Source organism: Salmo salar, chromosome ssa20 (assembly GCF_905237065.1).
Source record: "Salmo salar chromosome ssa20, Ssal_v3.1, whole genome shotgun sequence".
Lineage (NCBI taxonomy): Eukaryota > Metazoa > Chordata > Actinopteri > Salmoniformes > Salmonidae > Salmo > Salmo salar.
Window position 1 is genome coordinate 68,645,510 of NC_059461.1, and position 23,743 is coordinate 68,669,252.

General features: G+C 42.7%; 1 protein-coding gene across 4 annotated transcripts in view; it reads right to left on the reverse strand.

The window, feature by feature from the left end:
• Nucleotides 1-23,743, reverse strand: part of LOC106581099 (kin of IRRE-like protein 3) — a 311,742-nt gene that overhangs the window by 138,789 nt on the left and 149,210 nt on the right. For all 4 annotated transcript variants that reach the window (XM_014162832.2, XM_045703859.1, XM_045703858.1 and 1 more), the window contains exons 2-3: nucleotides 19,628-19,777; nucleotides 7,869-8,018 (exon numbers count right to left, since the gene is read on the reverse strand). In XM_014162832.2, the coding sequence (XP_014018307.1) occupies nucleotides 7,869-8,018; nucleotides 19,628-19,777 (300 nt within the window). The remainder of the gene's footprint in view (nucleotides 1-7,868; nucleotides 8,019-19,627; nucleotides 19,778-23,743) is intronic.

Consider the following 23,743-nt stretch of genomic DNA (forward strand, 5'->3'; position numbering starts at 1 on the left):
TCACTGCCACAGTCATACTCTGGACCTAGTTTTGTCCCATGGAATAAATGTTGTAGATCTTAATGTTTTTCCTCATAATCCTGGACTATCGGACCACCGTTTTATTGCGTTTGCAATCGCAACAAATAATCTGCTCAGACCCCAACCAAGGAGCATTAAAAGTCGTGCTATAAATTCGAAGGACAACCCAAAGATTCCTTGATGCCCTTCCAGACTGCCTCTGCCTACCCAAGGACGTCAGAGGACAAAAATCAGTTAACCACCTAACCGAGGAACTCAATTTAACCTTACGCAATACCCTAGATGCAGTTGCACCACTAAAAACTAAAAACATCTGTCATAAGAAACTAGCTCCCTGGTATACAGAAAATACACGAGCTCTGAACCAAGCTTCCAGAAAATTGGAACGGAAATGGCGCCACACCAAACTGGAAGTCTTCCGACTAGCTTGGAAAGACAGTACCGTGCAGTATCGAAGAGCCCTCACTGCTGCTCGATCATCCTATTTTTCCAACTTAATTGAGGAAAATAAGAACAATCCGAAATTTCTTTTTGATACTGTCGCAAAGCTAACTAAAAAGCAGCCTTCGCAAATGGAGGATGGCTTTCACTTCAGCAGTAATAAATTTATGAACTTCTTTGAGAAAAAGATCATGATCATTAGAAAGCAAATTACAGACTCCTCTTTAAATCTGGGTATTCCTCCAAAGCTCCATTGTCCTGAGTCTGCACAACCCTGCCAGGACATAGGATTAATGGGAGACACTCAAGTATTTTAGTACTCTCTCTCTTGACACAATGATGAAAATAATCATGACCTCTAAACCTTCAAGCTGCATACTGGACCCTATTCCAACTAAACTACTGAAAGAGCTGGTTTCTGTGCTTGGCCCTCCTATGTTGAACATAATAAACTGCTCTCTATCCACCAGATGTGTACCAAACTCACTAAAAGTGGCAGTAATAAAGCCTCTCTTGAAAAAGCTAAACCTTGACCCAGAAATTATAAAAAACTATCGGCCTATATCGAATCTTCCATTCCTCTCAACATTTTTTGAAAAAGCTATTGCACAGCAACTCACTGCCTTCCTGAAGACAAACAATGTATACGAAACGTTTCAGTCTGGTTTTAGACCCCATCATAGCACTGAGACTGCACTTGTGAAGGTGGTAAATGACCTTTTAATGACGTCAGACCGAGGCTCTGCATCTGTCCTCGTGCTCCTAGACCTTAGTGCTGCTTTTGATACCATCGATCACCACATTCTTTTGGAGAGATTGGAAACCCAAATTGGTCTACACGGACAAGTTCTGGCCTGGTTTAGATCTTATCTGTCGGACAGATATCAGTTTGTCTCTGTGAACAGTTTGTCCTCTGACAAATCAACTGTACATTTCGGTGTTCCTCAAGGTTCCGTTTTAGGACCACTATTGTTTTCACTATATATTTTACCTCTTGGGGATGTCATTCAAAAACATAATGTTAACTTTCACTGCTATGCGGATGACACAAAGCTGTACATTTCAATGAAACATTGTGAAGCCCCAAAATTGCCCTCGCTGGAAGCCTGTGTTTCAGACATAAGGAAGTTGATGGCTGCAAACTTTCTACTTTTAAACTCGGACAAAACAGAGATGCTTGTTCTAGGTCCCAAGAAACAAAGAGATCTTCTGTTGAATCTGACAATTAATCTTGATGGTTGTACAGTCGTCCCAAATAAAACTGTGAAGGACCTCGGCATTACTCTGGACCCTGATCTCTCTTTTGACGAACATAACAAGATTGTTTCAAGGACAGCTTTTTTCCATCTGCGTAACATTGCAAAGATCAGAAATGTTCTGTCCGAAATTGATGCAGAAAAATGAATCCATGCTTTTGTTACTTCTAGGTTAGACTACTGCAATGCTCTACTTTCCGACTACCCGGATAAAGAACTAAATAAACTTCAGTTAGTGCTAAATACGGCTGCTAGAATCCTGACTAGAACCAAAAAATGTTATCATATTACTCCAGTGCTACACTGGCTTCCTGTTAAGGCAAGGGCTGATTTCAAGGTTTTACTGCTAACCTACAAAGCATTACATGGGCTTGCTTCTACCTATCTTTCTGATTTGGTCCTGCCGTACATACCTACACTACGGTCACAAGACGTAGGCCTCCTAATTGTCCCTAGAATTTCTAAGCAAACAGCTGGTGGCAGGGCTTTCTCATTCAGAGCTGCATTTTTATGGAATGGTCTGCCTACCCATGTGAGAGACGCAGACTCAGTCTCAACCTTTAAGTCTTTACTGAAGACTCATCTCTTCAGTAGGTCCTATGATTGAGTGTAGTCTGGCCCAGGAGTGTGAAGGTGAACGGAACGGCACTGGAGCAACGAACCGCCCTTGCTGTCTCTGCCTAGCCAGTTCCCCTCTCTCCACTGGGATTCTCTGCCTCTAACCCTATTACAGGGGCCGAGTCACTGGCTTACTGTTGCTCTTCCATGCCGTCCCTACGAGGGGTGCATCACTTGAGTGGGTTGAGTCACTGACGTGGTCTTCCTGTCTGGGTTGGCGCCCCCCCTTGGGTTGTGCCGTGGCGGAGATCTTTGTGGGCTATATTCGGCCTTGTCTCAGGATGGTAAGTTGGTGGTTGAAGATATCCCTCTAGTGGTGTGGGGGCTGTGCTTTGGCAAAGTGGGTGGGGTTATATCCTGCCTGTTTGGCCCTGTCCGGGGGTATCATCGGATGGGGCCACAGTGTCTCCTGACCCCTCATGTCTCAGCCTCCAGTATTTATGCTGCAGTAGTTTATGTGTCGCGGGGCTAGTGTCAGTCTGTTATATCTGGAGTATTTCTCTTGTCTTATCCGGTGTCCTGTGTGAATTTAAATATGCTCTCTCTAATTCTCTCTTCTCTCTTTCTGTCTTTCTCTCGGAGGACCTGAGCCCTAGGACCATGCCTCAGGACTACCTGGCATGATGACTCCTTGCTGTCCCCAGTCCAGCTGGCCGTGCTGCTGCTCCAGTTTCAACTGTTCTGCCTGCGGCTATGGAACCCTGACCTGTTCACCGGACGTGCTACCTGTCCCAGACCTGCTCTTTTCAACTCTCTAGAGACAGCAGGAGTTGTAGAGATACTCTCAATGATCAGCTATGAAAAGCCAACTGACATTTACTCCTGAGGTGCTGACCTGTTGCACCCTTGACAACCACTGTGATTATTATTATTTGACCATGCTGGTCATTTATGAACATTTGAACATCTTGGCCATGTTCTGTTATAATCTCCACCCGGCACAGCCAGAAGAGGACTGGCCACCCCTCATAGCCTGGTTCCTGTCTAGGTTTCTTCCTAGGATTTGGCCTTTCTAGGGAGTTTTTCCTAGCCATCGTGCTTCTACACTTGCATTGCTTGCTGTTTGGGGTTTTACGTTGGGTTTCTGTACAGCACTTTGAGATATCAGCTGATGTAAGAAGGGCTATATACATTTGATTTGATTTGATTTAAATGGTAAATGGTGCACATTTCTCTTACAAAGGAGTAGCTGGTCTCACATGTCTGTTTAAAGGGAGAGACCTTATTCCAGAGAGCCCATGCCTCCCCCTACTTTCCTACCCCAGGTTAACACATTGAGGCATCAGATTGGATGCCTGCTACCTTGCTGAAGGGGATATAATTAGCCTCAGGACTACCCCCAGACCATAACCCCTAGATCTCTCTTGACCGTCATGCCTAATTCACCAAACCTCAAGCCTCTTGGCTTCCAGGGGCTCCATGGCTGCAGCCTGGATCCCATGACTGCAATCAGATATGGGGTTCCAAGTTCAAAGCAAATTTTCCAGAGGGGAATCATTTCTGGGGAGGGAAGTTGATGCCTCGTTACGTTATTGACGACCCTTTTCATTCCTCTATGGTGTTTTCCTCATACCGCATTTATTTGAAAAGCTTACTTTTTACTCCTAATGCTACTCAAATAAGACGCTCCAAACTCCCCCACAAATGTTTTGCTATTGTTAAAACAGGAATAAGGTCAGGTTAGAGACTGTGTATCCTTTTACTTTTTGCTGGGTATTTCAAGGATTTTGTATTGGAACATCACTAAGGTGTATGAGTTCAACGGACTGGTAATTGCCTGTAAGACTAGAATTGTAAGGCTTTCTGTAATAAATTAACAAAATGACACAGTACCAATCTTGTGAGAATATCGAGTGACAAAAAAGCACTCCAAATCTTTGTCTTTTTTCTGTGTATAGCAAAGTCATAAAGAAAACTGTTCCATTGATATAGAACACAGTAGAGCTGGAACAGATATTGGCTGATGAGAGAGAGAGTAGGGAATGTTTTTAGATTAATTTGACAGTCAGGTAGGAGAGAAGGGAGACTGTTCCACTCTGTGGACGGACAGTCACTGTCTTCCGAGTCGATAGACACACTCTGTCACCACTGGCGGGTAATTGACAGCTTAGAGTTTGCAGTGACACGGGGCTTGCATATATTTATTCTATTACCTTGCATGTGTGACTGCCTGTGGGCCCTCCTTCACAATGTATTCAGGAGTCAGCCTGCTAGGCAGGGGACTAAACAACATCTTACGGCTCTTATGAGAAAGGATGATAAGTGTTTCACCCTCAAATAGCCAAAGAGGAATAGACACAAATGCCTCCCCTCATTTATTGATGATTAATCATTTTAATGGGGCTTAAACAGCCCTTTCCTTTAAGTAGCCATCTTTACATTGTTAGTGAATGTGACTGCAGCTCAACAGGCTTGGGTTAGAAACGTACACTATATATACACACAAGCTCACAGAGTGGGACCGGCAAGTGCTGAAGTGCGTAGGGAGTGAAAACCGTCTGTCCTCGGTTGCAACACTCACTACCGAGTTCCAAACCTCCTCTGGAAGCACTGCCTCTGGAAGAACTGTTCATCGGGAGCTTCATGAAATGGGTTTCCATGGCCAAGCAGCCCCACACAAGCTTAAGGTCACCATGCGCAATGCCAAGCATCGGCTGGAGTGGTGTAAAGCTCGCCGCCATTAGGACTCTGGAGCAGTGGAATCAAGCTTCACCATCTGGCAGTCCGATGGACAAATCTGGGTTTGGTGGATGACAGGAGAACGCTACCTGCCCGAATGCACGGTGTCAACTGTAAAGTTTGGTGGAGGAGGAAGAATGGTCATGGGCTGTTTTCATGGTTTGGCTAGGCCCCTCAGTTCCAGTGAAGGGAAATCTTCACTGATATTCTAGACAATTCTGTGCTTTGGGGAAGGCCCTTTCCTATTTCAGCATGACAATACCTCCGTGCAGAAAGCAAGGTCCATACAGAAATGGTTTGTCGAGATTGGTGTGGAAGAACTTGACTGGCCTGCACAGAGCCCTGACCTCAACCCCCTCGAACACCTTTGGGATGAATTTATACGCAGACTGTGAGCCAGGCCTAATCGTCCGACCTCACTAATGATCTCGTGGCTGAATGGAAGAAAAGTCCAGCGTCCACATACTATTGGTCATGTAGTGTATCAACTGTTGCAGTAGTGTACTGCACAGGAAAAGGATGCTTTAGTTAAACTCAATGTTGAGCAAGCCCCCAAGCAACACTATCATCAAGATTCAATTAACTTAGGGATAGCCCCATTTTTTTTAAATGTTTGCCTAAATGACATACCCAAATCTAACTGCCTGTAGCTCAGGCCCTGAAGCAAGGATATGCATATTCGTGATACCATTTGAAAGGAAACACTTTGAAGTTTGTAGAAATGTGAATTGAATGTAGGAGAATATAACACATTAGATCTGGTAGAAGAAAATACAAAGAAAAAAACATGTTTTTTTCTACCACCATCTTTGAAATGCAACAGAAATGTCCCTGTTCCAGCCATCACTCTGGTTGTAATTCCGATGATGTCCAAAAGATGGCAGCAGCATATGTCCAACGTTTCAGACGGATAACTTGAAGTATGAGCGAGCTACATGACATTTAGTGTGAAGTCACCCAGGTACATTTGGGCAAATCGTGAAGGAGACATTCACATTACATTTTTCTGCAAGAATATCGTCAAATCTGTATACTTGGACTTTGATTTAGCTTTTCCAGTATTAGTAGCCATATTATAAATTCAACATTTTCAAAACAACCAGTTTTCATAACTTCATAACTCTGAATATTCATATAATTTTTGTCCAAAATGAAAAGGCATGCAGTCGTACAAGATTAGTAGCTACATTTTACGACAGAAACATGGTTTGTTTGACCCCGATTGGTGCTTATTTGAAAAAGTTAGAATCGTTCAAGTGAAGACCGCCCGCGTCATTGGCGTGCCATGAAGGCATCGCTCTCTGACCAAATATGGTGTCCCATAGGATATACTACACCCCTAATGATATAGTGAAGTCTCGTTACGTTCTGGGATCTCTGGTGAATACATACGAACGTGATTTGACTGGTTGAAACAACGTTTAGGGTGAGATTTTCACAGATTCCTTTCTTTGCAAATTGAACGAGTGGGAATACAAAATCAATCGTGCATGCTATATGGACCTTTTTAGGATATGAAAAAGGATTTTATCTAACAAAACGACACTTCATGTTATCTCTGGGACCCTTTGGATGATAAATCAGAGCAAGATTTCCAAATGCAAGTGCACATTTCACCTTCAGAGGTGAATTTATAAAACCTATTGAGGTAAAAAAAAGTGTTTTGTTGTTAGGAGCTCTCTTCAAACAATAGCATGGCATTTTTTCGCAGTAATAGCTACATGTAAATTGGACAGTGCAGTTCTATTAACAAGAATTTAAGCTATCAGCCGACACAAGACACTTATATGTACCGACATTTGTTGTTTCTCTAAAATCTGCGATGGTGACACAAGGCGCTGCATGATTTACAACTGTCCCGTTGACAGAGACAGTTGAGAGAGCCCAAATAAATGGAAGGTACAGTATAGCAATGCATCCTAAATCATTAGTGTGTCATACCCTTCTCCTATCCTTGAGGCCTTGATCAAACTACTTAGATGCTTGAACGGTGGGGTTGGAGGAAGATAAACTTAACTTTGAATAGGTGAAGGGGAAGCGGGGTATAGTTCCTTTGACTCTCAGTAAAGAACTCGTAATTATTCATTCATAACCATTTGCATGGGGTGCGGCAGTACGAGACGTTGGGTCGCAATTTGTCTTCCCTCTCTCCTTTCTCTGGCTGCCTCCAGATCATTAGTTTCACTTTCATTAGCGGAGATCAATAAGGTGGATCAGTCTCTCGTGTGAGGATACTCTGCTCCACGGCCTCCCACTCTCCCTCCTCCTCTCCCCTCAGTCCTTCTCCCTTGTTCTCTGGCTCTGTCATTTACTCCAGCTCCCCCTCATATTACCCATCATCCTCCACAGCAGAAGGGTATACTGAGTGGAGGGCAGAGAGAGGAGAGAGAAGAGTGAGCAGTGATTTTACTAATGCTGCCCAAAAAGACAGAACTGGCAAAACTGAATGATAACCCAATAAAGTTTAATGAAGAAACAGTAGCCTCTCAGAATTAACACTGAAGACTGCTGGGAATGTAGCAGGAAATGAAAGTAAAAACATTAGGGACTGGCGAAGTTTAGAGATGCTGTATTTTTTCTATTTGCTGCAGCATTATCTTGATAGTTGCTGTTATGCTAATACAAAGCTGTGGCTTTTCTGGCACAGTCATTGATTCAGTACACAGATTTAGTGGATTTTGAATGTTTTGAGGGAAGGGAGAAGCACTACAGATATGACATTGTGGTTGGTTTGAGGTGGCTGCTAAGTCACTGCCTGCCTCTATTGCCATTTTCTCTGTGCACATTATTCTAAATGTACTGTATACATGTATGTGTGGTGTGCATTTGTGTGTAAATGTAATCCTCACTTACCCAGCACAGAGAGTCTGGCGGGGCGGGACCTCATGGCTGCCTGGATTGCCTGGCACTCAAAGACAGCGTCATCCATCAGCTCCACACGTTGGATCCGGAGGTGGTGTTCCCCTGTACTGGGGTCCCCAATCACTGTGTAGCGAGGGTAGCCTGGGACACAAAAGATGCCCTGTCAGAACCTGGAGTCTGGTCTTTCAACCTTTATCAGCAAATTTCAATCCAACTGACATGTTATGAATTGTGCAACAATGCCTGAACATAGGCAATCACAAATGAGTGAAGGATCAGTGGTGCAATATAGATTGTTGACTACTGTGTTACCGTAAATGTTAGGTCATTTACAGTGGTGTGTATTCATGGATGCCAAGGGAAGCATAAAAAAATGTACCAATAAAAATAAAATAATTTATCTTTCGTTGCTCTGTTTCATGATTTTTCTTCAGTTCGTAAGAAGTTGAATGTATCTCACCGGAGAACGCATCCAGAGAGCGAAACAGCGCCCCTGTCTCTAAATGTGTTGGCCATCTATCTGATGCTGTCTGGTCAAAAACAGTATGACAGTGTTGATCCCCTTAGCATTGAATGCAAGGGAAGCCAGTCAGCATTTGGCCTCCCTTGATAAAAAAAATAAAATAAATAATAGCCAATCAGCATTGAGATAAACTGAGTGAGCTCAACTTGTGAATGAGCTCAACAACCGACTCTTTTCTCTGTATACATACACCTCTATGCAGAATACACCATTCTGTATACTTCTGGCCCTACTTTGGACACTGTGTTTACTAACCTCCAGGCGAGCTTCAATGCCATACAACTCTCCTTCCGTGGCCTCCAACTGTTCTTCAATGCAAGTAAAACGTAATGCATGCTCTTCAACCTATCGCACCTGCCCGCCCGCCCAGCATCACTACACTGGACGGTTCTGACTTAGAATATGTGGACAATTACAAATACCTAGGTGTCTGGTTAGACTGTAAACTCTCCTCCAGACTCACATTAAGCATCCCCAATCCAAAATTAAATCTAGAATCAGCTTCCTATTTCGCAACAAAAGCATCCTTCACTCATGCTGCCAAACATACCCTCGCAAAACTGCCTATCCTAATGATCCTTGACTTCGGCGATGTCATTTACAAAATAGCCTCCAACACTCAGCAAATTGGATGTAGTCTATCACCGTGCCATCCGTTTTGTCACCAAAGCCCCATATACTACCCACCGTGAACTGTATGCCCTTGTTGGCTGGCCCTCGCTTCATTCTCGTCGCCAAACCCACTGGCTCCAGGTCATCTATAAGTCTTTGCTAGGTAAAGCCCCCCCCCTTATCTCAGCTCACTGGTCACCATAGTAGCACCCACTCGTAGCACGCACTCCAGCAGGTATATTTCACTGGTCACCCCCAAAGCCAATTCCTTCTTTGGTCGCCTTTCCTTCCAGTTCTCTGCTGCCAATGACTGGAACGAATTGCAAAAATCACTGAAGCTGGAGACTTATATCTCCCTCACTAACTTTAAGCATCAGCTGTCAGAGCAGCTCACAGATCATTGCACCTGTTCATAGCCCATCTGTAAATAGCCCATCCAACTACCTCATCCCCTTACTGCATTTTTTGCTCCTTTGCACCCCAGTATGTCTACTTGCACATTCATCTTCTGCACATCTATCACACCAGTGTTTAATTGCTAAATTGTAGTTACTTCGCCACTACAGCCTATTTATTGCCTTACCTCCTTAATCTTACCTCATTTGCACACACTTATCTTGGCCAGGTTGCAGTTGTAAATGAGAACTTGTTCTCAACTGGCCTACCTGGTTAAATAAAGGTGAAATAAAACAAATACAAATAAAAAAATGGTCCTGGTGCACCAAAAATAAGTGTTGAGGGAAGCCAGTTTGGATTTGGCTTCACTCCAATCACATCGAGAGCCAAACGTCATTGACAGAAACAACTTGAATTGTTGCATCTCATTGTGTTGTCCTCCGGTGGCTCGCAAGCTAGCTAAAATTGTCCCTTTCCTAAAGTAACCATGGATGGAGATAGAGATTTGGACTGTGGTTTTACTTAATTCTCCATGCTGGCCAATGATTATAACAGTGATTCTGATCCAACCATAAATTCATACATTCTGCCCCTGGCCTGAGAGGATGGAAGTTCAATATGTAGCTAGATGTAGAAGGCTAATTCATGTTAACTAGTTGGCTCATCGTTGCCATGAATGGAAGTTAGGCTAAGAGCAAGCATTTTAGCCAGGTAGCTTAGGACAAAAAAAATAAAAGTATGTACTGTATGACAGAGTCAGAGACCGTTTCCTCAACATAAAAGAGAGGAGGATGTCAGTGGCGTTTGTCTGCAAGTAGGGTGAGTCAACATGTTTTTTGTACTTGCACGAACGCATGCACACACACACACACACACACACACAGAAATCAGAACCATGGACAGCCACATCATATTTAGCTTACGTTGATTGCACTAAATCGTTTTTGGTATCTTTAAGTTGTCACTGTATTAGGCTAAGCATAGGTGATTTGATGATGTTGAAATGTTGAAGTTGAAATGGGACTGAAATAGAGGAGGCAGCTCCTGTTTTCTTTGCAACTTGAGGTAACTCTCCGTGGTTTTAAATCAATAGTTGTTTTGTAGTATGAATATGTTGGAAACATTAACTTGCTTGACCATGCTGTAGGTCATGTAACTGTTTATTGCATGCAATATGCTTTGTGGACTTCACCGGACAGAGGTTGCTCTCCGGTTTTCTGCCACTGTGTCTTCTTATTGTCTCGGCCTTAGGCTTATATATCATGGTGGCAAGGCATACGGACTAACAGGTTATAGCAAACAACGCACTTTTCACAACACATAGGTTGTCATCTGGCTTGGTTTCCCCAGTGATTTTACCCACGCAATGCTAATGCTCATTTGAGATGGGCTATTATTTTTCTAATGAGATGAGATTAGGTAACAGGTCACTTTAATACAGTATAACTGTCTTTGAATTATTAGTGTCACCAACGTGAAAACAAATTTTCTTATTACAAGGGTTAAAAAACACTATATGTTGAAATGATCATTTTAACACTGGATGAAAATGTTGGCAGAGTGAATTCCATAGATGAAAATGATGATAGGGGTTGAGGAGGTTTCTATATTCTGGAGAGCCAGTATGTTGTATGGATGAGGATAGGGGTTGAGGAGGTTTCTGCATTCTGGAGTGCCAGCATGTTGTATTGATGATGATAGGGGTTGAGGAGGTTTCTGTATTCTGGACAGTCAGTATGGATGATACGGGTTGAGGAGGTTTCTGTATTCTGGAAAGCCAGTATGTTTTATTAATGATGATGATAGTGGTTGAGGAGGTTCCTGTATTCTGGAGAGACAGTATGTTGTATTGATGATGATAGGGGTTGAGGAGGTTTCTGTATTCTGGAGAGACAGTATGTTTTATTGCAATGGTGAAGAGGCACGGCTAGAGATTGAGATGTGTTTTAGCAGCACAGTGGTGTGAGATTTATAGTTTAATAATGCAGGAAGAGGTATGTCCAGGAGTCCTAACCATTTTACAGCACAATTCAACATATGTTCCTCATTGGTTCAACATAATTTCATTGAAATGATGTGGAAACAACGTTGATTCAACAAGTGTGTGCCCAGTGGGATAGTTCGAAAACACTTCACTTATTAAAATTTGCACTGAGAGTGTGTCGAGTAGCGCATTTCCCCATTGGGAAAAAATAAGTCAGAAAAGGATATGTTTGATTGTGAATTTTTATGGAAAACTACAGTTTCAATATGAATAACTTGAACAGCTCTCTAAAGGCTGAACTCTATCTAATTATTGGAGAAATGTGAATTAAACAAGAATCTCTGCTTGTGAAATTCTCCAAAATGTTCAGTATTTCTTGGCAGAGATTGCTTTCTCCTCCTAAGGTTCTCCTGTAATTCACTGATGACAGAACCCGAAAGAGTGGAGAGTTTAAGCATAACCAGGCCAACAGTTAAACATTTTATCCAATCATGCGGTTAGTCAAACTGAACTTTATAAATCAGATGGTATTCCACTCTAACCAGCTACAATCTCTGCCAACCCCGCTGTTGGAATACTGCCAATAAATGTCTGGATGAAAAATCTATTCCGTTGCATCCATCAATGAGTCATGTTCTCTTCAAATATTTTTCAGTGACTTAGTATTAAACACTGGGGATATAAAGAGGTATGTTTTAGCACATGCCACCAAATATGAATATAATACATTAGGACAAATAGACTAGGAGATACAATGGCTTTAAGTCCTTGAGTTCAGATACTGAGATCACTGTGCTCCAAAAGTCAAATTATCGTCCATTGCTTCATTGGATCCCATTCACTTTCATAGACCATGAAGTGGCCCTCATTTTCTGATAGTGGAATGAGTTACAGCCGATTAAACCACTCTGTATTTCACCTACCCACATATAGCTTTTAATCTTTAATGGTGTCCGCATGCTTCCCAGCCGAAACAGTTCGGTAGTGTTTTTTTTTTCTGGAGGCAAGCTGAAGTTCGGAGCCGACACCTAAGCCTCTGTCGGTGATTGGTCAACAGTCGGGATTCTTCAATAAAGTCTTTGTTGTCATTCAACTAGAGATGACTCATTTTCCTGCACATTTTTTAATTGAAAAATACTGCATCAAAAATCTTTGTCAGACGTAAAATTGCGCAACGCAGATCTCTTCGGCAAAAACATAAACATTTATGACAGATAAAGCGTATACTGGCTATGGTGTCTTAAAATGGACAACCATCACTATGCCGGCTTTTTTCTCATTTTTCAAGCGCAAGTCTTTTAAGAGAGTAGGTGAGCACAGTACAGTATTTCGGTTCGGCTTGGCTAGGCGCCAACCGAACTGAAGCATGCTGACGCCTAAAGAAGGTGAGGGATGGAAGCAGGATAGAAGAGTATATATAGCATAAACATAGAACATAGGAAAACATAACAAGACCAGCATACAACGAGGTACCAAATAAACAGACAGGAGTGGGTAGGCTATGTGAGCTCTGAGTGGTCCCTCTGTTAATAGGAAAGTCAGAGCCTCAGATAGAGAGCGCTCTCATCTGCCCACATAGCGCTTGCAGTTATGGGTCTTATTATTCACATTGGTACAAAAGCTTCCATACAGGGCCAGAAGAAGGTCAAAAAGGTTACACATCACTCTGATATAGTGTTGATCAAACTGGGCATCACTCGCTTAATAACATTAATGACCATTGGTCTTGAGTTCCATGCTATTATGCAGTCAGTGAGTCAATGGCTCTGCTTGACTGACATCTTTCTCTGAAGTTGAATGAGACTCCATTCCTGGAATATATGCTTTGAATGAAGATCCTTCCATGTTGTGTTCAAGTATAAGAACCTGCTTAAGCACAATGCACTGGTGTGACCCTGTGTAAACTCAGGAGAAATTAGAAATTATATCTCCACAGTAAGCATTGTAAATGGTAAGAACTTGAGGTGATCCCATCTGCCTTATTCACTACATGACCAAAAGTATGTGGACACCTGCTAGTCGAACATCTCATTCTAAAATCTTGGACATTGGTCCCCCCTTTGCTGCTACAACAGCCTCAAGTCTCTGGGAAGGATTTCCACTAGATGTTGGAACATTGCTGTGGGAACTTGCTTCCATTCAGCCACAAGAGCATTAGTAAGGTTGGGCACTGATGTTTGACGACTAGGCCTGGCTTGCAGTCGGCATTACAATTAATCCCAAAGATATTCCATGGGGTTGAGGTCAGGTCTCTGTGCAGGCCAGTCAAGTTCTTCCAAACCGATCTCAACAAATCATTTCAGTATTTGTGCATGGGGGCATTAGCATGCTGAAACCAGAATGTGTCTTCCCCAAACGGTTGCCGCAATGTTAGAAGCACAGAATCATCTAGAATGTCATTGTATTCTGGAGCATTAAGATTTCCCTTCACTGGAACTAAGGAGCCTATCCCGGACCATGAAAAACAGCCCCAGACCATTCTTCCTCCTCCACCAAACTTTACAGTTGGCACTATGCATTGGGCAGGTAACGTTCTCCTGACATCTGCCAAACCCAGATTCGTCCGTCGGACTGCAGGACGGTGAAGCGTGATTCAACACTCCAGAGAACGTTTTTCCACTGCACCAGACTCCAATGGCGGTGAACTTTACACAGCTCCCGGCAATGCTTGGCATTGCGCATGGTGATCTTAGGCTTGTGTGCGGCTGCTCGGCCATAGAAACCAATTTCATGAAGCTACAGTTATTATGCTGACGCTGCTTCCAGAGGCAGTTTGGACCTCGGTACTGAGTGTTGCAACCGAGCACAGACGATTTTGCGTGCTACATGCTTCAGCACTCTGCGGTCCCGTTCTGTCAGCTTGTGTGGCTTACCACTTCGTGGCTGAGCCGTTGTTCACAATAACAGTCATTACACTTCGTGGCTGAGCCACTTCACAATAACAGCCCTTACAGTTGACCATGGTAGCTCTAGCTTCTTGGGGCTATGTGGGACGCTAGCGTGCCACCCGTGGTGCACCCTATCAACAGCAGGTGCATTTCAAGAGCGGCAAATTTGAAACCAAATAAATGTCAAAATTCAAATTTTTCAAACATACAACTATCTTACACCCTTTGAAAGATAAACATCTCCTTAATCTAACCACGTTGTCCGATTTCAAAAAGGTTTTACGGCGAAAGCATAAAGTTAGATTATGTTAGGAGAGTACATTGACAATAGCTGTGTGTAATGTTTTGTCAATTCAAAGACAGGGTCACCAAAACCATAAAACCAGCTAAAATGATGCACTAACCTTTTACAATCTCCATCAGATGACACTCCTAGGACATTATGTTAGACAATGCATGCATTTTTAGTTCTATCAAGTTCATATTTATATCCAAAAACAGCGTTTTACTATGGCATTGATGTTGAGGAAATCGTTTCCCTCCAATAACCGGCAGTCAAGTCAGCACCACAAATTAAATAATTAAAATTAGAAAACATTGGTAAAATATTATATTGTCATTTAAAGAATTATAGATTTACATCTCTTGAACGCAATCAACTTGCCAGATTTAAAAATAACCTTACTGGGAAATCACACTTTGCAATAATCTGAGCACTGCGCCCAGAAAAATATGCTTTGCTATACAGACAAACGGCCATGTTGGAGAGATCTAAAATCGAAAATACTATGTAAATAATCCATTACCTTTGATTCTCTTCATCAGATGTCACTTCCCGGCATCCCAGGTCCATAACGAATGTAGTTTTGTTCAAAAAAGCTCATCATTTATATCCAAAAAGATCCGTGTTGTTACCACATGATCTAAGCCAGCCGGACTTATCGTCATGAACGAGGGGAAAAAATATATTTACGTTCGTTCAAACATGTCAAACGTTGTATAGCATAAATCATTAGTGGCTTTTTTAACCAGAACATGAATAATATTCAAGGTGGACGAATGCATTCTCTTTTATAACGTATTGGAACGAGGGTACCCAACATGAACTCGCGCGCCAGAGTCTAATCGGCCATCACCGTTCCATGGCTCTTGTTCGGTCAGATCTCACAGTAAAAGACTCAAAACACTTTGTAAAGGCTGGTGACATCTAGTGGAAGCAATAGGAAGTGCCAAAACATTAATCAACCCCTGTGTGTTTCAATGGCATAGGCTTAAAGGTAATTCAATACATCAGGTATCCACTTCCTGTCAGAAAATGTCTCAGGGTTTTGCCTGCCAAATGAGTTCTGTTATACTCACAGACACCATTCAAACAGTTTTAGAAACTTTAGGGTGTGTTCTATCCATATATAATAAGTATATGCATATTCTAGTTACTGGGTAGGATTAGTAACCAGATTAAATCGGGTACGTTCTTTTATCCAGCCGTGAAAATACTGCCCCCTAGCCCCAACAGGCTAGCAGGGCAGAAATCTGAGAAAAAACCTGACTTGTTAGAAAGGTGGCATCCTATGACAGTGCCACATTGAAAGTCACTGAGCTCTTCAGTAAGGCCAGTCTACTGCCATTGTTTGTCTATGGAGTTTACATGGCTTTGTGCTCGATTTTATACACCTGTCAGCAACAGGTGTGGCTGAAATAGCCAAATCCACTAATATGAAGGGGTGTTCACATACTTTTGTATATATAGTGTATGTACTGTAGGCCTATTGTGTTGTACTATACAACAGCATCCCACCGAGTTTCCCTGTTCATGTACATAAACAAATGACCCAGTCAATTGACTCCTCTTGCCCTCTAGCAGATTGAACATAATAAGATGTGTTGTTGTAATACAATAAAGCTTGCTGAGAGTAAATGTCAAAAATACCTTTACGTAAAAAACAGTTTAATGGCATCTAAATGCCTTTTAAATAGACCTTAGTGGATTTAGTGACGACATTGTCCCGTGGCATGAATTATTTATTTTTTTAACCTTTATTTAACTAGGCAAGTCAGTCATAACTGAGTTACGTTCATGTCAAACATATCATACACACAATGGCATTCTTATGTAGAGTGTAGAGCGTACAAAAACACTGCTTCATTCTATGGGAGGAAATTTCAGGGATGTCACTGTTGTATAAGTATAACTCACATTGATCTCAATGAATCTCAAAGACAAGGTGTGTTAACTAAAGCAAACAATGTAAAATAGCCCCATTAAGTGTAATGAATCCATCAGGACAGAAATTGATTTGTCTTTATGGTGGATCAATGGCAGGGGAAGGGACGATGAATAGAGGCAGGGGAATAGTGATTTACGCTATTCAGGAAGGACCACATCTCACACTGACACCTCCAGGGATGGAAATAGGGTAGTTGGTGTTCGGAAATGGATGACCAATTAATTTGCTGTTGGGGGACAAGCCAGAGGAGCACACGTGTCAGGTAGATTCCAATGACTCTACACCTCTGTCTAGAATGTTAAGAACACTATATGGAACATTCTAAGACTTAGGTTTTCAATCATTCCATGTGTGCCCTCCACAAAAGCGTACACCGGTGGGCACTCTCCATGGACTGTTTTGAGATATATTCATGCCAGTCATTTGGTGCAGCTTGTCGCTGGTGCATCTCTCTCTTTAATTAGAATAGAAGGCGCCTCACAAAGAGAAGGAGCAGGAATTCAGGGAGCGATGGGAATCATCCTCTTTTGTCCTCTGATTTATCAGACTGAACAGTGAAAGATTTCTCTCATTTTAATCACTGTTCCCCTGAATTGAAACAGGCCCAGGCAAAGCGAGCTATTGCAAACGCAGCTCCTTCTATGAATAGCAGAGTGGGTCCTATATTGAAATGCGCTGCACAATATTAGACGCCTCACACTTTTATGTATACCGCTGCTTTCCTTGTGTATATAGCTGTGTATATGCCATCATTATTTATGGCTGACTGTATTGCTTGTTGACGTAGGCACAGATGATAAACAGAGCAGTTGTGGTACACTTTATTTCAAAAAGTGACATTCATCTTAATAGACTGCTCTAAGACCCTGTCCATGCTGTTGCTTTTTAATAACGATCGCTTTCGTCCATGGCAACCTTCTCCAATTCGATGTATCTCAACAACACAGGCTGTATGGAGAGTGGCATTCAGATTCTGCCCATCTCTGAGCGTACTGGCCCGGCCATTGATCCGCATACAGAGTGGAATGTTGGTGCACCGTGGTGGAGATACAATGAGATCAGTCCACAGCCTCCCTCCACAGCCTCTCGCCCATGACTGTTAAACTGCTGCTGATGTGCCGTTAAGAGTCGCTCACACCCTCTCTCTCTCTCCTCGTTATCATAAGTCCTTCTCCCTCTCTTCCCTCTCCTCCCGACCACTTCAAAACTGTTGGGCCATTGTTTACTGCCTTCCCCAGCCTCCCGGGGGTCTGATAAGGGCCAGACCGGTGACTGGAATGGATTTATTGGGACACCGTCGTCCACTGAGGTTTAATTAAAGAGCTCTATCGGTGAAAAGAAAGGCACACTAGAGCAGTCACTGAAGGTAAGAGGGTAGGAGACCCCAGATCTCTAGTGGAATACATATTTAATCACACGGAGCATAAGAGGTCCAGCTTTTAAAGGGCCCCAGTTGATTTTTTTGCCATGACTTGAATGGCAAGTACTCTGAGAGACAGGCTAGTGATCCCTCGGCGATGGAGGAAGAGAAGTGTTTTCAGACTCATCTCCCCTTACTCCCTGTTTAAGGCTGTAGAATGTAGTGAATCCCCGGGATCCCATTTCTAAAGTCAATCGAATTAAAATATATTTTAAAAATAATGCTGATTTTCCAAGCTATATGGATTTACTCTCTCAAGAGGTCGGAAGTTAAAAGGTTGTAAATATTTATTTGGAAGAATAGATAGTCATAACGCCTCATGAATATGGATCAGGCGCCAACGTCAAGTGGAGAAGCTGCAGGTTACTAAAATGACAGTGCAGCAGTAAGTGGTACTCCAAATTAAACAATTAAGGTAATAATACAAGAGGCCCGATTTCATTTGGATTGTGAGTTACTCTTCTAAAACCCATTTACTAGCTAAAAGTACTTGAAATGTGACCCCTGGCTGCATTGATTTCACATTTAGTGTTGATTTTGGGGCTTCTTTGCTCACCACAAACTGTTATTGAATTAGGTTTATCTTTCTATTAAAGACTAATGAGGCCTCATTTTTGTGGTAGTGCTAAAGTGAATACAACTGTCTGGGTTATTTCACTGTATATATGATTGGACCCTAGATATTTGGGGTGGAAAATGGAGTGTGGTAATTAAATCTTGAATTCCACTTTCACTGTGTTTTGGACCCTTTTTAAACACTGTGTTAGTGCTACAGACTTCTGGGTTGTACCATTGGATGATGTCTTCTGCATCTGCTGATACCAACCATTAGTACAGTATGTGTGATTAACGGGACCTGAGATAGCGTGGTGTTAGTGAGACAAGGGCGGATCCCAAAGGGGTCCGGGAGCGGTCCTTCTCACAACAACGTCTGTAGAGTTCGAATGGTTTCAGCTACAAACTATTATGCTGAGACTCTCACGAACACGTACATGTAATCTGTTTTGTTCTATGATGCTCAGGGGTTCTCCTACATAGAGGTTTTTTTTTACAAAGAGATCATAAGAAATCCCATATTGTCTATAATACTGTAAGCTCACGTAGTTGCTGTCACAAACTTTAAACTCCACACAGTTGTCACTTACTAATTGGATATTAATTTCCCACTGAGTAAACAATTTCTGTACTTACAACATTATTATGAATACATTTTCTATCAGGGTTGTGTTAATTTGTTTATTTGCATTTGTCAATACAACTCATGCATCTAACTGTTTATGTCAAATGTTCCTTCATGTTCTACTTGTAGTCCTGACTGTCCTGAACAGAAAATGGCAAAACACTTCAATGTTAGGCTAAATATGAAGGCAGAGCATGCAGATTAATGAAAGTAGTGAATTTCAGCTTGTTTTCTTGTGGTTACAATGAAGTTAACAGCACATTTAATGCACAGTGCTGCATTATTATAGGATTGTGCTGTATGTTTATCTACCTGCAGTGGCATTTCTATGACGATGAGAAAGAAGACTTAAGCTTTCAAAAGATGAAAAGCAGTGAAGGGAGAAATCTAACATTGACAGATATATTACAGCGAGTAAGTAATATTACTGGCTTGTAAGCGATTGGAAAAGGGATCGGAAACAGACGTGACAGAAGGAGACTGAGAGTGACCTATGGTTTGATAAATATCTTTCCTTACCTGATAGGTCTCTGCCAACGCCTAGAGCCAGGCCATCTTTGATCCAAAGGACAACACCATGGTAGCCAGGAATGGAGCAGGGCAGGGTGACGGGCTGGCCGGCCACCACCACCAGGTCCTGGGGCTGCTGGGAGAACATGGCCTGGACCCCTGGAGAAACACACAGAAAGATAGATGAACGGTCAGATAGTATGATCCAGTTCTCTAACACATTCAAAGACATCACCTTCAAAACACCTAACCCAAAAGGACTGGTGGAAACATCTAACCAAAAAAGGACTGGTGCAAACACCTAACCTAAAAGGACTGGTACAAACACCTAACCCAAACAGACTGGTGCAAACACCAAACCCAACAAAAATCTAACCCAAAAGGACTGTTGCAAACACCAAACCCCTAACCCAACAAGATAGGTGCATTAGAGTTGTTCCACTTTGCTGAAACTCTACTCAGAAAAGCAATCAAAGCATTTTCATTTACATAGGATTTCACACATGCAGATTGGCTGCTCGTATGACACACACTCGAAATCACAGCCCTGTCTGCTAACACCACATCTCTGGCACACATTACCTCACACTCACATTAATGTACTTCATCCATTCCCGTTATTAGCCGCATGGTGCTACCAGAGCTCAGGCAGAAAGTGCGGTGTGATGGACCCCATTAGGGGGGGGGGGGGGGGTGCAGTCAGGGAATGGCACTTAGTGAGACGTGTCACTGACATGCAGAGTGTTGGTGAGCATGTTGAGGCTCTGATATCTTTGAAGCTATCTCCCTCTGAGTCCACCTGAAGCTGGGGTTGGCTGAGATGTTAGCCTCAACAGCACATTGTGTTTACCAGGAGCTAAAGCACGGTCTTCAGCTTACTATAATGTAAAGACAAGCAATGGATCTTGGGATGGGGGGGGATAAGGAAGGAATCTCGACTGAGGGTAACAAGTGACATGTGGTCTCAGATCAATAAGATGGACTCTCGTTTGATTTCTCTCCTTTCGTTTTCTTATTTTTTTAAACTTTCAAGTGAAATTGTTGTGCAAAGCTTAGGATGGCCTTGGCTTTCCCTCTTATGTACACACAAAAAACCCAATCCACACACAAACAAAGAAAATAATGAAGAGATATGTGCTTCCCCGCCTGATAATTCTGTTGCAATATGTCCAAGGGGAATAAAAGTAGCATATAGGAGAGGAAAGGTAACGGATTGCAATAATAGCAATAACAGCAAACATAGTAAATTATGTTGCTGTCTTTAATGCACCTCTATCCACACAACATATTGGAATTGCTTACAATAATCCTGTTCTTTCATGCTTTGGGTTTTTGTTTTCCTATTTTCTGATAGTAATTACAGAGAAAAAACAGATTAGCTTTGTTTTTACAACATTAGCACAAAGCAGAGAGAGGGACAATAATAGATGATAGAAATACAAACACAATGTCTTTACATCAGTGTAAGTATTACATTATTAAACACATCAGTCATATTTAGTCCTGTGACTGATGAAACATGAGTGATAGCTTGTTAAAAGGTAAACACAAGTCTCCATATTGATTTATACAAATTCTCCCCACTGTATGCCGCATCTCGTGCACGCACCCTCATTATTAAATCAACATCTGAAAAAATGAGCTAGGAATCTGTAAGCATACAGTATACTGGGCTATTCATCTTCGGGAACATGACGGGCCTCTCTGGCATGTTTTCCTGTGACGTTATTGTTGTGTTGGCCTTGGGTATACTACCCAGACAGCCTTGTTCTGTCTCCCCTAGGAGGGGTATATCTTGGCTGCACGCAGTGAACCAGTCAGTGCTCAGACACATGGTAGGAGAGACGGCAGCTTGCGAAATCTCTTGGCATGTGAGAGAAGAAGAGAATGCAAGAAAATGAGCTTCTTTTCCGCTCTCTATCCTCCCAGTCAGGATTGCTATTATCAACCACTTCAACCTGTGCTGTAATTGATTTAATGTCGGAGGCGTCTCCGCCTTGACAGCACTAATACCCCCATACCTTCTCCATCTTCTAACCCGCTGTTCAAATCCCTTCTCCCCACCCCATCAAAATCCTTCCCGTCATTGTAACAAATTAGACAGATTAGGATGATTTTCTCAGAGGTTGTCACAGCCTCCCTTCCTCCTGCATCAGGTCTTCAACTCACCAGTAATTATTATTATTCACAGCCTAGAATGATTATTTTAATTACTACTAACATCTAATTAAAACGGTAATGAAAATAATACAATGCCAAAAAAAACTCCTGCCAAAAAAACATGCTAACCTAAATATTCCCTTCTGGAGATACTCTGTTTCAAGACAGTAGCTTGGTTTCCATCCAATTGGCAACAGATTTTCAAGTTAATATTCTAAAATCTGCAAAAAGGAAATATGCACACTACACACATTATGCACAAATTCCAGGTTCACTAGGTGAATAGAGACTAGATCAAACAGTGCCAAAGCTATTGTTAACCCCCCAGTATTCATAAACCACCCCCTTAGTTGATGAAAGAGCCATTCTCCACAGACATAAATGCGATAGCACATAGGTTTCTCAAGAGTACAGCCTCTCATAGACCCTTATAGACATAGGAGGGCTGCAGAAGTCGGTGGTAGAGAGAGAGGGGGAGAGAGAAGCTGGGAGATGAAGAGGTGCCCACCCACAGAGAAAAACAAAGGCCACCTGGTGTGGCCACTTGACCAGCAAAATGGAGATCTGCTTCATTCGTGTAAAAAGGCTATCTACGGCAGTCCACATATGTAGGTCACCAGAGGAGCACAGAGAACAGGGTAGGGGTGGGGGTTAGGGAAGATGGGTGGATGGGGAAGGGAGGGGGGAGCAGAATAAGCCCATTTAAGACTGGAGGTCCTTCAGCAGTGTCGGTGAAGTCACAGCCCTGTGCGTCGTACAAGGCTCTGTCGCATCTGCCAGCTTTCCGCTCCGGTGGACAGCAGGGCGGCTGTAGCAGAGCCCCCTCATTTACCTCCTCCTCTTACTCCCTGGGCCAGCTGCAGGGGCAGCCGAGCATGACGTGCAGTGGAGTGGAGACAACAGATTCCTCTCCTCCTCTCCTCTCCTCCTCCTCTCCCCATGCAGAAGAATGGTAGGTCGATAACACCAGATGATCAAAAACGAGGAGTGAGAGACAAAAAAAACTAAAGTGTAGCAAGAAAAACCCAGCTGATTTTATAATAACAAATACACAGTGAATTAAAAAATTCTGTGGGGTTTTGGAGGTGCTGGTAGCCGGAGAGAATGCTGATTTCAGTGAGGCTCAAGTGCTGGTGGAGACAGAAGAGAGCAGAGATCCCTCTTAATAATGCTTTATTAACTTCTGCTAATGGAGGAAGATGAGAATGAGCCTCATGAAATGTCTAGACAGAGCAATGTGCTGAGATAAATGGGCCCTGATTAGAGGGGTCAGGTGTGTGTGTGTGTATGTTTGTAGGAATGTGGTGGCATTTGTAGAGATAGTGTAGACACCAGGTGACTATCACTGAGGACAACCTGAGGGAGGGAGGTAGGGAGGCTTCCCCACCTAGCAACAGCTCCTCAAGCTAAAACCTCTCACCTGTTTTCACAAAATAATTATATAAAAAGCACTGACCAGTTAAGTCTCCATTATTCTGTGAATGGGAGGTATGCTTCTCTCAGATGGAGATATCAGAGTGCCACTACATGATACCTTGGCTCGGCTCTGTCCACAGTAATAGAATAAATGGGGTCTATCCTTTGTTGTTTTTCAAGTAGGGCCATACAGAACATGAATACCTCTCACCATTGACCCATGGGCCTCCCGACCTCTGCTCAACCCCTGAGTAAACTTGCAGCTGCATCTCTCCCGATTTACCTAACACAAATCACTGCTCATTCACACAACGCCTTTTGATTGAACTCTATGGGTCAATTGATGAATTAAAGGCGGCAGACCTTTGATTGAGAATGAAGGGCTGAGGGTTCTGGAGGAAGCAGGCTGTTAGAGGCGCTGAGCAGGGCCACATAATGCCTGTATGAGTACATTGCCTTCACCTAATGTTTTCATTTCACTTCAGATCATTTGTTTACAGTTGGATGGTGACTGCGTTTCCACACACTCCACACACTTCACCCAGCGCT